This window comes from Carcharodon carcharias, chromosome 2, assembly GCF_017639515.1.
Source record: "Carcharodon carcharias isolate sCarCar2 chromosome 2, sCarCar2.pri, whole genome shotgun sequence".
NCBI classification, from domain to species: Eukaryota; Metazoa; Chordata; class Chondrichthyes; order Lamniformes; family Lamnidae; genus Carcharodon; species Carcharodon carcharias.
In genome coordinates, this window is record NC_054468.1 from 37,007,462 (window position 1) to 37,023,283 (window position 15,822).

Consider the following 15,822-nt stretch of genomic DNA (forward strand, 5'->3'; position numbering starts at 1 on the left):
GAAGTCCATTTTAGACAGAGTGGGGAGGATTTTTTTCTCAGAGGGTCGTGAATCTTTGGAATGCTCTACCCCAGAGAACTGTGCAGGCCGAGTCACTGAATATATTAAAGGGAGAGATGGAAAGATTTTTGACCTATAAGGGAGTCAAGGTTATGGAAAATAGGAATTGGGATCAGGTCAGAATAGCCATGATCTTATTGAATGGTGGACCAGGCTAGAGGGTCCAGATAGCCTACTCTGGGTACTAGTTCTTAAGCTCTTATGAGAAACATCAATTCTCAAGTTTCAGCCTTTAGGCTAAGACTAGAAAATTTCTTCTGCGTCAGGAACTGCAGGATGTATGGTTGATTTCTGTTTCAGCCTAAATTGTTGGTTGCGGGGTGGGGGAGGGTGTACGACGGAGCAGCTGCAGTTGAAGAGAGTCCCTGCTCAGTGAGGGGAAGATTCCTGCAGACCTAGGGCATGAAGAATTTGTCATACACTTTGTCTGTCCATGGTTTTACAGTTCTTATCCTGGTCCATCGAAAAGGCCAGACAATTACTATTCAGACTTGCATACTTCAATCCCTTTGTTAGTGATAATTCATCTCTTTAATCCATTCTTGGGCATCTGATTGCTCAGCACTGGTTGTTAGTGAAGTAAACTGCTGGCACCTCTGCTTGGTGTGGTGTGGTGTGGTGTGGAGCGGGGTTGATTTATGTTTGCCACAATTTATGCTTAGTTGGGAGTGCATTGAAATATGTTTGTCAAGGGTTAGCGGCAGGGCAGGTGGGTGGCGGAGAAAGAGGAGGGGTGTGTATTTGAGTTTCCTCCAGGGTTTGGGTGGGATCAATTTTCTTCAAAGGATGGACAGTTGATCTCTGCTCCCTGGAGAGAGAATGAGAGGTTGTTGCTGTTTTCCCATCGGCTCTGTTCATTGTGGGTTATGTGTTACCTACTCTTTTGTTTGGGGGGGGGGGGGATTTTCTTTTGCTCAGGAGGGGCTTTTGAACTTTGGTTATTGTTTCATCCAATTTTTTTCCGCTGTGTTTCGTTGCCATGGAAGGAAGATTTATTCGCTTAATGATTTTGCAAACAAATGTTCCTATTTTATCCTATTTTTCTTCTACCACCCAGTGCAACTTTTTAATCAGTCAGCCTTATTTATTCATTGGTTGCCATGTTGTTTAGTGCAACAGTTACCACTTAGAGGTTTCCAGAAACTGATTTTCTTCCACCTCCATGAGTCCTATGCTATTACATTTCTTGTGACCAGTGGCATTCTTTAAAATACCAAAATACACTTTCCTAGTTTTCATTTTAATGTTTGCTGATCAGTTTTGTTTTGAAACTTCCTATTCTTTACTCTTACACATATCTTGAGTGCCCTGGCCCATAATTTGTTTCCTGAATGGGATATATTGCTTATTTGGGTATAATGGGGCAGCACATAACGGTACAGTGTGTACAAGTTAAGATCACAACACCATCTTTTAGCATAGTTTCTGGAATCTAAAGAACAGCCACCATTTTAACAATTAATAGATCAGAATGCAAAGGTCTTACACATCGTATGCACTCAAATTGTTTTTTCAAAAACAAAATTACCTCAACATGCGGCGTGTCTCCCAGCTGTAGATTGTTGAACATTGCTGCGTAATCACCATTCAAGATCATTAATTCTTCATGAGACCCCCTTTCAGTTATACAGCCATCCTTCATTAACAGCACCTCATCACAGTCCACCAAATACTGCTCAAGTTAGACAGAGAATCAATTAATCCCTTTATGTATTTTTACAGCTCTCTCATTTAATATTTTGATCAACCACAAGTTTGCAAGTATGTCCAACATTTTGTTCCATAGTTCTATTTTACTGGTTAAGGCCAAATGTAAATTATGGTACAGGCCTATAAACAATTCACAACAGACAAGTTATTTTCTTTTTGCTAAACTGATAAACAAGGCAACTTACCAGCTTGCAATATTTATACATTCACCCCTGCAACTCCAAGTTGCCATATTCTGTTTTCCTGCTTCTTCCTTTTCATCATGGCCCAGAGTCCCTATCCTTCTGTCGACTTCCATTACTATAACAAAAGGCTTTTTTCCCCCAAAACTGAATTTAAATTCAACTTTCATGAATTTTAACATTTTAAAAATTATAATTACCAGATAACTTTCCTTTGAGTCATTTTCATTCTTTAAATCAATTTTGACCACAACATAAATGTCAGATTTGCCTTTGACACTCTCATTAAAAGAAAAAAAAATGCACTCTTGGCAGTCAGCCTGATTTGAAACAAGCCTCCTACTACATATCCAGAATGAGCAATGAAAGTTATGTGACAATAAAACTAAAATTAATACAGTGCAAACATTACAATGAGCAATGAAATTAATGGAATACCATTTGATTCTAATATACTTGAGCCATATCAGGAGGTAGCTTTGAGAAGGCTTAAAAGACTTCCTCTGCTAAGTTATATCTATCATTGTTCCTTGTTCTTCCCAATCTCCCTGTACAAACTGAAATTACAAAATGCAATTCCAAAACTGGAATGCCGCTCTTTCAAGGAAGCTTATAGCAATTAACTTTTTTTCACTCTGGGTTGCAATGCCTAGTAAAAGCGTGCAAAATGCTTTAAGTCACCACACTACAAATGGTCTCAAGCAGATCTTGGCAATTAGTGTTTAAGAATTAGCACTCATGAGTTAAGCAAGCTCTAACTTTCGCTGATAGAAAATACATTAATGCAGATGCCCTTCGCCATTCAATTATCCAAGTACTTCATAACAGGTTGATCAAAATGAAACTAGTGTGTGTCTAGACCAACAAAAGTCCTTTATCTAACTAAATGATAGATTAATTCCCTGGTACATGCCAACCAGGTAATATTCCCTCGAATTAATTAATTAGAAGCAACAGATAAAATTCTTGCACCAACATTTCCTTCCAATATCACACATTTTTCAAGAGATCCCCAATTATTATAAGCTACTAAGTATTTTGGTGCATAGCAAGGTTTAATATGGATGCCATTTCCAACCGTCAACTTAAAGGGCAACTCCAAGTTCTGTTACACAAAATTTATCCTTTTAAAGATGAACTCTGTATTTTAAGAGTACAACAATTAATAGCAATTTACATAAAAAGATCATGTTGATCCACAGATTGACTTCTTTTCCCACCAGCATCTTCCTTCTGTAAACATTGAGATTTATACAAGTTGTAATCACAATAAAACATTCTCTTCGTGGTGCTGATGTGAATGTGGAAAGACCTGTTAACCAGGAAAAATAAATGGAACTATGTCTTGGCAGTCTCAAAAACTCTCTCCTCACTCTGACATGCACCAGTTATCAGAAAGAAATTGTGTAACTATACAATGTTCAGCATATATAATGCTGATAAAGCCTACATTTATCAAAAAATAAAATTCATAATAGGAATCTTAACTCATATTTTGTGTGCCTACTTCAAAGATTCTTGCTATTTCATAATAACAGCAGCTCCTTTACTCATGATGCAAGTTACCTGAAGCTGGTGAGTGATAAAGAGAACAGTTTTCCATTTCAGCTGCTTTTTAATAGCATTGTTAAAGATGTGGTTTCCTACATGAGCATCCAGTGCACTGAGTGGATCATCCAAGATGTAAATGCTCCTGTCACTGTACAAAGCACGTGCCAAACTAATCCTCTGCCGTTGTCCTCCACTCAAATTAGCTCCATGTTCTCCCACCTGAATTCCAACCAAATAGCATTGTACCATTAGGCCACAGAAATAAAATTCTGGCTTCAATGTTAAGTCAGCAATACAAGGATTCTGATTTGAAGATAATCCCCAGCTTTACCATAGTTTCAAATGAGTGAACACGTATCATTCCTGGTTCAATTACTCGAATAAGATTTTTATAGCACTCCGTCCTTTTACAATTTCACAATACATAAAGGTGAAAGCTTAACATTAGATGTATAGCTGAAAATGTTCTAAAGCAATGGAGTACTTTCAAATTTCTTTAAAAGTTATTGTCTTAATTTGTTAGTCAACATGTGAAAAATAGAACAAACTTGCATTTGTGTGGCACCTAGCACAACCTTAGGACTTTACAACCAATTAAGTACCTTAGCGGTATAGTCATTGTAAGGAAATCAATTAGAGTTTTCCATTCATCTATTAGTTGTTTTTCTGCAGAAATAATATCCTGTAACTTCCAAGCTCCCCAACGTCAGATTTGGGGGTATGCCAAAGATGCGCTGGTGAATCCCTCTGGGAAGTTCCCAGGCAAGGATTTGCACAACAATTTCCCAGAAGTACACACTTCCTCTGGACAATTGCACTGTGCTGGAAGCCATCCAAAAATGCAGTTTAAATTGCAAACTTTAGATGGGGTTACATCAATAGTTACTCAGGAAAAGGTAGATTTAAAACCTCTTATAACTTCGAAGTAGCTATTGTAAAGACCCAGGCCGACCCCACGGGATTCCCCCACAACCCTAACCTGTGAGGAATTTTTTGATGCTGGCCCCAAGCAGCAACAACAAACGGAAGTGGCAACATAATTTTCAAGACCAGGTAACTAGATATTTATTTCTTCTAATTTCTGCGAGCCAACACTTTCCAATGTTAGTTGGAGGTTATGGCCTACTGATTCAGTGGCAATATTACCAAGATAGTTTGATACCTCCAGATCACTGAAGGCCAATCTTGGGATGATTTCTAATAGGTTATGGAGTCCATTCAAGTCTTAAATGATATTACAGCTGGGTATTGCATAGCAGCATAAAAGAAACATTTGAGCACAAGTATGCGCTTTGGCTCAAAGTGACTAAAGATTTATTTTAAAATAAATGATGTCATAAGTATTTTGAACAAAGACCTTTTATCAAAGGATAGGTCACCACAGGCCAAAGGAGCATATCCACCACTGGGAAACAACTGCCGAAATTTTCCAGCCCTGCAAACCTCCATCCCCGGGCGGGTTCCCCCATGGCAGGGCCAGTGAGCCATTGAAATATCCATTCACATTAGCGGGACCAGGAGTTCCCATTGGCACGAGGGACTGGAAAATCCCAGCCCACGTCTTAGGCATGCATATAAAAAGGTCATGATAGCTGCATTAACTTAGCACCTTTAATGTAAAAACAATCCCCAAGGTGTTTCAGAGGTTGAACAAAAGTTTAGAAAGATATTTGAAGAATATCTACAAAATATGTAATCTACCTTCATCTTCCTCACAACACGTGCCAAATAGTAGTTTTGCCACAAAAACAAAGCACCAGCTTTTAAACCAAATATAGTTTTATGTGCTGCAATTAAATCTAAACAGCAGTATTTCTCAACAACGAGGATTGCTCCTTGTGGCAGTCCTGTACATGCTAATGAGAAACTGATTGAAAGGTACCAAAGCAGTAGCTGTGGAATGGCTGGAATGACCATCAACTTGCCTTGTGGCCTGGCCTTCTTCCTGAAAGATAGTGGCGTAATTGCACTTGATCAATAATGTGGCTATCCACTCAATCACCATTTTCCCTCATGTCCTTGCATTAAAGGAAATAAACAGCTGAGACTGCTTAAATTCCACTGTAATAAACTGAGTTTCTGCAAGCATTTATATAATAGAAGGAAAATTGCTGTCTGAATTGTGCAAAGAATGACAAGAAGGCAATTTCATCATTCAAATGCAACTTGGAATGAACCTTAGTTTTAAAAGGTTAAAGCAAGTCCAAAGGGTTGTCAGGTAGAATAACAAAACTTGTGACAAATTTACAAACAGGGCTCAGTCAAAACAACTATGAAGTCTTCTTACACATAAGGAACTTGAAATCATATGTGGGAACATAACCAGTGACCTAAAATAGAACTCAACAAGGTCTTGTTATGCAACGTTTCTAAATAGTTTGTTGAAAATGAGACAGGAATGGGGATATCTAGCAATCCAAATATAAATAGAATCATTAGAGGCCATAGCACAGAAAGAGGCCATTTACCTCACCATGTCTGTTCCAGCTCTATGAAAGAACTATCCAATTAGCCACACTTCCCCGCTCGTTCCCCAAGTTTCTACTGAATCTGCATCCACCTCCCTCGGGTTGTAGATTTTAGATAATAACTTACTGCATAGTTTTCTTCCCCTTTATGTTGCCTCAGGTTCTTTTACCAATTACTTTAAATAAATGTTTCTGTGCTCTCTTACCACTGGAAAAGGTTTCTCCGTCAAAGCAATGATTTTGAACACCTCTATTAAATTACCCTTAACCTTCTCTGCTATAAGGAGAACAATCCCAGTCTCTCTAATCTCTCCACATAACTGAAGTCCTGCATCGCTGGTACAATTCTAATAAATATCCCAAGAAACTAGGAGCACAAGAAATTGGAGCAGGACTAGGCTATGAGGCCCATCAAGCTACTCCGCCATTCACCATGATCATGGCTGATCTTTGGCATCAGTTCCACTTTCTCATCCTCTCCTCATATCCCTTGATTCTCAGAAACCAAAAACCTGTCTGCCTCAACCTTAAATATATTCAATGATGGAGAAACCACAATTCTCCGAGGTAGAGAACTCCAAAGATTCCGAGTGAAGAAATTTTTCCTCATCTCAGTCCTACATAATCGGCCCCATATCCTGAGGCTGTGCCATGATTTAGATTTCCCAACCAGGGGAAACAACCTCTCAGTATCTATGCTGTCACGCTCCTTCAGAATTTTATGTTTCAAAAGAGATCACCTCTCATTCTTCTAAAATCCTGAGAATATAGACCCAATTTGCTTACCTTCTCATCATAGAACATCCTTCTTATCCCAGGGACTAATCTGGTGCATCTTCATGCACTGCCTCCAATGCAAGTATATCCTTCCCTAAATGTGGAGACCAACACTGTACAGTTTTCCAGGTGTGGTCCCACCAAAGCCCTGTGTAACTATATAAGGGCTTCCTAATTCTCTTACGATAATGGCCAACATGCCATCTACCTCCCTAATTGCTTGCTGTACTTATATAGTAACCGTATAACTCCTTGTACGAATACACCCAAGTCCCTCGTAACATCAATATTTACAAGTTTCACATCTTTTCAAAAAATATTCTGCTTTCCTATTCTTAAGTGAATAACCTCACACTTCCCCAAATTATACTTCATCTGCCAAACCTTGTTGCCCACTCACTTAACCTGCTCATATCTGTCTGCAGCCTTTGTGTTCTCCTTACAGCTTGGCATTCTTACCTAGCTTTGTATGGTATCTTAAATACATTACTCTCTGTCTCTTCGTCTAAGTCATTAATATAGATTGCAAATAGCCAAGGACCAAGCACTGACCCGTGCAGCACTCCACTAGTCACAGCTTGCCACGTGAAAATGCCCCATTTATCTTCACACTTTATATACTGTCAATTAACCAGTCTTCTATCTGTGCTAATGTATTACCCGAACTCCAAGAGCCCTTATCATGTGTATCACCTTGTGTGTGCCACCTTATCAAATGTCTTTTGAAAAATACAAATACGCAACATCTATTGGTATACTGCATCCTACCAGTTGCATCCTCAAAAAACTCTAATAAATTTGTAAATCACAATTTTCCTTTTGTAAAACCATGTTGACTTTGTCTGGTTATGTTATGATTTTCTAAGTGTATTGCCAAGACTTGCTTAATAATAGATTTTAGCACTTTCACTGATGTCAATCTAACTGGCCTATAGTTCACTTGTTTCTATATTGCTAACTACCAATCTGCTAGGACATTCTAGAATCTAGGGAATTTTGGAAAATCATAGCTGCAGAGATAGATGTACAGGCTAACTCTTAGAATTCTAGGATGTAGGCAATTGTCCCTTGTTTCTCCAGTACTTTATCTCTGTTGCTATTAATTATCTTACTTTCCTCTCTCTTTTTAGCACCTAGGTTACCCTCTATTTCTGGTATATAACTTGTATCTTCTACTGTGAAGACAGACAAAATATTTTTTCAATGTCTCTGTCATTTCCTCATTCTCCATATTAATTTCTGCTGTCTCTGCTTCTAAGGGACCAACATTTACTTTAGCTACTCTCCTTTTTATATACTTGCAAAAGCTCTCAACATCTGTTTTTTCATTCTTGTCTAGTTTACTCTTTTTCACCCCCATTTTTGTACCCTCTCCAAGGTCATCGCATCTTTCCTGAAGTGTGATCCCCAGAACTGGCCACAGAACTCCAGTTGAGGTGGCCGAACCAGTGTTTTATAAAAGTTTAATATAACTTGTTTTTATACCCTCTATTGTGCCGGTATTTATACAGCAAAGGAACTTTTTAAACAGCTTTCTCAACTTGTCCTGTCACTTCTAAAAATTTGTGTACCTACTCAGAGCTCTCTGTTCCTGCACAACCTGTAAAATCTTCTCTGCATTAAATTTAATTTGCCACGTGTCGGTCAATTTCACCGGTTTGTGCCCTCCTGAAGACTGTCACTATTCTCTTCATTGTTTACCACCTTTCTGAGTTTCATGTCATCTACAAGCTTTGAAATTTTTAAAAATTTCATTCATGGGATGTGGCTAGGCCAGCATTTATTACCAATCCCTAATTGCCCTTGAGGTGGTAGTGGAGAGCTGCCTTCTTGAACTGCTGCAGTCCATGTAGTGTAGGTACACCTGTAATGTAGGTAGACCCACAGTGCTGTAAAGGAAGGAGCTCCAGGATTTTGACCCAGCTGCAGTGAAGGAATGGCGATAAATTCCAAGTTTGGATGGTGAGCAGCTTGGAGGGGAACTTCCAGGTTGTGGTGTTCCCATGTGTCTGCTGCTCTTGTCCTTCTAGATGGTAGGGGTTGTGGGATTGGAAGGTGCTGTCTAAGGAAGCTTGGTGAATTCCTGCAGTGCATCTTGTAGATGGTACACGCTGCTGCTACTGTGTCAGTGGTGGAAGGAGTGAATGTTTGTGGATGAGGTGCCAATCAAGCGGACTGCTTTTGTCCTGGGTGGTCTTAAGCTTCGAGTGTTGGAGTGGCACTCATCCAAGCACGTGGAGAGTATTCCATCACACTCCTGATATATGCCTTGTAGGTGGGGAACAGACTTTGGGGAGTCAGGTGATGAGTTCTTGCTGCAGGATTTTTAGCCTCTGACCTGCTCTTGTGGCTGCAATATTAAATGGCTAGTCCAGTTCAGCTTCTGGTCAACAGCAACTCCTTGGATGTTGAGAGTGGGGGATTCAGTGATGGTAATGCCACTGAATGTCATAGGGTGATGGTTAGATTCTATCTTGTTGAAGATGGTCATTGCCTGGCACCTGTTTGGCACGGATGTTACTTAGCACTTGTCAGCCCAAGTCTGGATTGGGTCCAGGTCTTGCTGCATTTGGACATAGACTGCTTCAGTATCTGAGGAGTCGTCAATGGTGCTGAACATTGTGCAATCATCAGCAAACATCCCCACTTCTGAGCTTGATGGAAGGAAGGTCATTGATGAAGCAGCTGAAGATGGTTAGGCCTAGGACACTACCCTGAGGAACTCCTGCAGTGATGTCCAGGAACTGAGATGACTGACCTCCAACAACCACAACCATCTTTCTTTGTGCTGGATGAGACATCAACCAGTGGAGAGTTTTCCCCCTGATTTCCATTGACACCAGTTTTGCTAGGGTTCCTTTATGCCACACATGGTCAAATGCTGCCTTGATGTCAAGGGCAATCACTCTCATCTCTCGAGTTCAACTCTTTTGTCCATGATTGAATCAAGGCTATAACAAGGTCAGGAGCTGAGTGGCCCTGACAGAACCCAAACTGAGCATCAGTGAGCAGGTTATTGCTAAGCAAGTGCCGCTTGATAACAGTGTTGATGACTCCTCCCATCTACTGATGATTGAGAGTAGACTGATTAAGCGGTAATTGGCCTTGTGCGTTCAGGACATACATGGGCAATTTTCCACATTGCCGGGTAAATGCCAATACAGAAGCTGTACTGCAACAGCTTGGTTAGGGGCGCAGCTAGTTCTGGAGTACAGGTATTCAATACTATTGCTGGATTATTGTCAGGTCCCATAGCTTTTGCAGTATCCAGTGTCTTTTGCCATTTCTTGGTATCACATGGAGCGAATCAAATTGGCTGAAGACTGACATCTGTGATGCTGGGGGCCTCCAGAGGAGGCCAAGATGGACCATTCACTTGTCACTTCTGGCTGAGGATTGTTGTGAATGCTTCAGCCTTATCTTTCGCACTCATGTCCCCATCATGGAGAATAGGGATGTCTGTGGAGCCTCCTCCTTGTTTACCTGTCCGCCACTATTCACGACTGGAAGTGGCAGAACGTTAGAACTTAGATTGGATCTGTTAGCTGTGGGATCATTTAGCTCTCCCAACGCTTGCTGCTTATGCTGTTTGGCAAGCAAATAGTCCTGGGTTGTAGCTTCACCAGGTTGACACCTCATTTTTAGGTATGCCAGGTGCTGCTTCTGGCATGACCTCCTGTACTCTTCACTGAACCAGGCTTTATCCCCTGGCTTGGTGGTAACAGTAGAGTAACGGATATGCCAGGCCATGAGCTTACAAGTACTTGGTTGAGTACAATTCTGCTGCTCATGGCCCACAGTGCCTCATGGATGCCCAGTCTTGAGTTGCTAGATCGGTTCAAAATCTATCCCATTTAGCATGGTGATAGTACCACACAACAGGATGAATGGTATCCTCAACATGAAGACGGGATTTCGTCTCTACAAGGACTGTGCGGTGGTCACACCATAAGACATAGGAGCAGAAATTAGGCCATTTGGGCCATCGGGTCTGCTCCGCCATTCAATCATGGCTGATAAGTTTCTCAACCCCATTCTTCCACCTTCTCCCCGTAACCTTAGATCCCCTTACCAATCAAGGACCTATCTATCTCAGTCCTAAATACACTCAATGACCTGGCCTTCACAGCCTTCTGTGGCAATGAATTCCATAGATCCCTCACTCTCTGGCTAAAGAAGTTTCTCCTCATCTCTGTTCTAAAAGGTTTTCCCTTTACTCTGAGGCTGTGCCCTCGGGTCCTAGTCTCTCCTACTAACGGAAACATCTTCCCCACATCCACTCTATCCAGGCCTTTCAGTATTCTGAAAGTTTCAATCAGATCCCCCCTCATCCTTCTAAACTCCATCGAGTATAGACCCAGAGTCCTCAAACGTTCCTCATATGTTAAGCCTTTCATTCCTGAGATTGTTCTGGTGAACCTCCTCTGGACCCTCTCCAGGGCCAGCACATCCTTCCTGAGATACGGGTCCCAAAATTGCTCACAGTATTCTAAATGTGGTCTGACCAGAGCCTCATAAAGCCTCAGCATCACATCCCTGCTTTTATATTCTAGTCCTCTCAAAATAAATGCCAGCATTGCATTTGCCTTCCTAACTACCGACTCAACCTGCAAGTTAACCTTAAGAGAATCCTGGACTAGGACTCCCAAGTCCCTTTGCACTCCAGATTTCTGAAGTCTCTCCCCATTTAGAAAATAGTCTATGCCTCTATTCTTCCTACCAAAGTGCATGACCTCACACTTCCCCACGTTGTATTCCATCTGCCACTTCTTTGCCCATTCTCTTAACATGTCCAAATCCTTCTGCAGCCTCCCCGCCTCCTCAATACTACCTGTCCCTCCACCTATCTTTGTATCATCTGCAAACTTAGCCAGGATGCCCTCAGTTCCTTCATCTAGATCATTAATGTATAAAGTGAAAAGTTGTGGTCCCAACTGAGAAGGAACCCCTTATCCCCACTCTCTGCCTCTTGCCAGACAGCCAATCTTCTATTCATGCTAGTACCTTGCCTCTAATACTCCTACCAATACTGTCACAGACAGATGCATCTGTGGTGAGGGTCAGATCAAGTATGTTTCTCCCTCTTGTTGGTTTTCCTCACCTCCTGGCACAGACCCAGTCTGGCAGCTAACCCCTTTGAGACTTGGCCAGCTCGGTTTGTACTGGTGCTACCAAGCCACTCTTGGTGATGGACATTGAAGTCCCCCACCCAGAGTACATTCTGCACCCTTCGGTGCTTCCTCCATGTGGTGTTCAACATGGGGGAGTACTGATTCATCAGCTCAGTCGAAGTGGGGGGTGGCTTTGGTAATCAGAAGGAGGATCCCTTGCACATGTTTGACCAGATGTCATGAGACTTCATAGAGTCCGCAGTCGATGTTGAGGACTCCTTAGGCAATTCCCTCCTGACTATGTACCACCGTGCTACCGCATCTGCTGGGTCAGTCCTGCAGGTGGACAGGGCATACCCGGGGTGGTGATGCTGGTATCTGGCACATTATGTGTAAGGTATGATTCTGAGAGTATAACTATGGCAGGCTGTTGCTTAACTATCTGTGAGACAGCTCTCCCAATTTTGGCACAAGCCCCCAGATGTTATTAAGAAGGACTTTGCAGGGTCGACAGGGCTGAGTTTGCCGTTGTCATTTCCGATGCCTTGGTCAATGCTGGGTGATCCATCTGGTTTCATTCCTTTTAGACTTTTTAGCAGTTTGACACAACTGAGTGGCTTGCTAGGCCATTTCAGAGGGCATGTAAGAGTCAGCCACAGTGCTGTGGGTCTGGAGTCACATGTAGGCCAGGCCAAGTAAGGACGGTAGATTTCCTAGATTATGCAGTTGCGCAAAGCTGAATTTGCCTACGTGGACTCAAACATAACCAGGTTTTAAACCAATATGGTAGGGAAAGTACTTCAGAATATGCAAATCAAAAGAAACACACTAACTAATTACACAATACCATTACACAGACTTTTTCCATTTGTACTGTAACCATTATTCTTGGTTCTATCCACAGCTTGGTTCACCCGCCTCCCTGCCAGAAGGCTTTGGTTCAAACCCTACTCTTTCACTTTAACAGCTAGGCATCACTTCAGAGCAGTCCAGAGGGAATGCTGCATTTTTGGAGGGACAACCTTCAGAATAAGACATCATTTACATCTTCAAGTGGACACGAAGGGTTCAATGGTACTATTCAAAGAACAGCAGGGTTCATGTCACGTTTATTGTTTCTCCCTCAACCATATCGCTCAACAAAAAAGAAAATCTATCGGTCTTTCAACTGATTTATATCCAATCGGCTGCTGTGTTTGCCTATATAATGTTATTGCTTTTAAAAACTTAATTGTAATGTGCCTGAGGAAATTATGAGATTCTATATTATTCCACAAGTGCTTTCTTCTCTTATGGATGGCTTGCATTAATTAACTGATTGATGTTAGGGATCCTGACTAATAACTCTTTCAATAGCCAGGCCATCAAAAGGAATGCTTTTGCATTTGGTGCAACATTTGGTCCTGCCCAAGCCAGGCAAGAGAAATATTCTGGGTCAGCAATAAAATCTGTCTCTATTTAAAAACCATAAATATTTACAGCAGAGGGTCATTTGCAACAACAACCTTTATTTATACTGTACCTTTAACATTAAAAAACATTTCAAGGCATTTCACAGGAGCTATATAAAACGAAGTATGACACTGAGCCCCATAAGGAGATATTAGGTCAGAAGAAAAAAGCTTGATCGAGGTGGTATGTTTTAAGGAGTGTCTTAAAGGAGGAAAATGGAGTAGAGAAACCCAGAGGTGTAGGGAGGGAATTCCAGAGATTGGGGCAACTGAAGACACAGCCACCAATGGTGGAGCAATTATAATTGGGAATACACAATACAATTTAGAGCAGTGCAGATATCTGGGGGATTGTGGGGTTGGAGGTGATTACAGAGATAACAAGGGGCAAGGCCATGGAAGGAAGGATGAGAATTTTCAAGTCAAGACATTGCTTCAAGGGAGCCAATGTAGGTCAGTGAGCACAGAGGTTTAGGGGAACTGGATTTGGTGCAAGTTAAGACATGGACAGATGGCTTTGGAATGACCTCAAGTTTACAGAAAATTAATACATTTTACACAATATGAAATAATAAGTAAATTAGCAGTTAAATATGCAACATAGCTAGATTAAAACACTAGTACTTATCGTACCTCTGTCATATCCCCATGGGGTAATATTGCAAGATCCGGTCTCAGGCAGCATGCAGCAAGCACATTGTTGTATCTGGGTTGAGGACAGAGCTACTTTAGTCGTACTTAATAAATAAATTTCAGTGAAGAACAGCCACAGGTCAACAAAGATTTCTGATATCCACAAATACAGGTTAAATACTACACTTCAACAAAATCACTAACAAATCAGGTCAAATATTAACAGTAGCCAAGTATTAAAGCATTAATGCAACAAGCAGCAATTCCTAAACTATAATTTTTTTTAGGGTAGCATTAGCACTTTTAAAAATCACTGGATCGCATGCTTGTAATAATGCAGCAGTGTTGAATTGTTTAAAGCTTCCAGTTTCCAAACAACGCAAGGCAAGTTACAATATTTTTATGGTGTTATCACAGACTTCAGATTACCTGACAAGTCTAAATCAAAAATAAGTATTTTGAATAAAAACAATGATTGGCCAATGGCACGTTATGAAATGGACTTTATAGATGATGTGCAAAATATCAAATCCAATGACAAAAATTATTTTTAATTTTGAAGTTCATGGATTAGTTTAATGAAATAAATGGAAGCCTGAAATTTGCAAAATTCTACATGAATAAATTTATAACCACCCGTCATATTGATCTGTGGTTCTTCAAATCAAGAATTCAAAGCTTAAACTTCATGGCAAACCATGTTACTGGCTGCATAATCAAGATCTGTGCAGCATCTACAGGGAAACCCACAAAAAATGGACTTCTTAAAAGGACAGGTGTTAGATGGTTATCTTTGCCTTGAAGGGCAAACAGGAACAATGTTCATCATTTGGGTGCTTCTGTTCCAGTGGGTATATAGGTGACTGCTACGGTGATCTGCACCCAGAAGGTTCTGTTGCAAACAGGACAGGATGCCGCAGATGATTGGGATCAGGGTTTCCCCTCCTGGCATTTTCTATCTGCCTCTGAAATGCACTTGCTTTTGAAGGAGGCTGCACTGTTTTTTCATTTGGTTGCGCCAGTTGCAGCAATCCTGGGCAAGCTTGTTCCAGTACTCAAAGTCAAAACTCTTAAGGAAAGCCTTCAGAGAGTCCTTGTAGTGCTACCTTTGACCACAATGAGTGCATCACAGACTCAAGCTCTCCATAGAAGATTCACTTTGGTAGACAAGTATCAGGCATTCTGGCTACCTGACCAGCCTAACTTAGTTGCGACAGTTTCAATATATAGCGTCAATGCTTGGCATTCCAGCTCAGATGAGCAATTCCGTGTCTACTATTTTTCCCTGCCATCTAGTCTTCAGAAGCTTCCGAAGGCAGCTCAAGTGAAAGTGATTGAGCTTCTTGGCATGATATCAGTACACAGTCCAAGTCTAGCATGCACACAGCAGAATGGGCAGGACTATTGCTCTATTGACTTTCAGTTTGGTAGATATGATGTCTAAACTACTTGCAAAGAACTGCAGTCCAGAGAGTTGTTTCATTTTGAAAGTTAGAGCTAAATTAGTTTAAAAGCATTCAGTGAACCCTGAAAGGCTACGTTGGCATGCAGATGGGTGGAGTTTAAGAGTCTCTCTGTTTTCAATTTATCTGTGTTTGCACTGGGGGAGTAAGTGTTCTGAAGCAGGGGAAGAGACTCAATGCCAAAAGGGTGCTGCTGTTAGTAGGCTCCAGGCAGTTAGTGCTCAGAAGTTTTGGGGAGCTGAGAAGGTGGTGGAAGGTCGCTGGTTCCATGCTGGAGAGGGTTAGGGCTCAGAAGTAGCCCTGAGAGCCATTTATAGCTTGGTGCAGATGGAGACTGGAGTTCAGAGAAAGCTGGGGTATTACCAGTTTAGTGAAACTAGTAGTTTGCAAGAGTTGGAATTGTGCTGGTAATTAGA

General features: G+C 41.2%; 1 protein-coding gene across 2 annotated transcripts in view; it reads right to left on the bottom strand.

The window, feature by feature from the left end:
- abcc5 (ATP-binding cassette, sub-family C (CFTR/MRP), member 5) overlaps window positions 1-15,822 on the bottom strand; it is a 131,920-nt gene that overhangs the window by 65,181 nt on the left and 50,917 nt on the right. For both annotated transcript variants that reach the window (XM_041182667.1, XM_041182666.1), the window contains exons 14-16: window positions 13,944-14,016; window positions 3,519-3,722; window positions 1,589-1,732 (exon numbers count right to left, since the gene is read on the bottom strand). In XM_041182667.1, coding sequence (XP_041038601.1) covers window positions 1,589-1,732; window positions 3,519-3,722; window positions 13,944-14,016 — 421 coding nt within the window. The remainder of the gene's footprint in view (window positions 1-1,588; window positions 1,733-3,518; window positions 3,723-13,943; window positions 14,017-15,822) is intronic.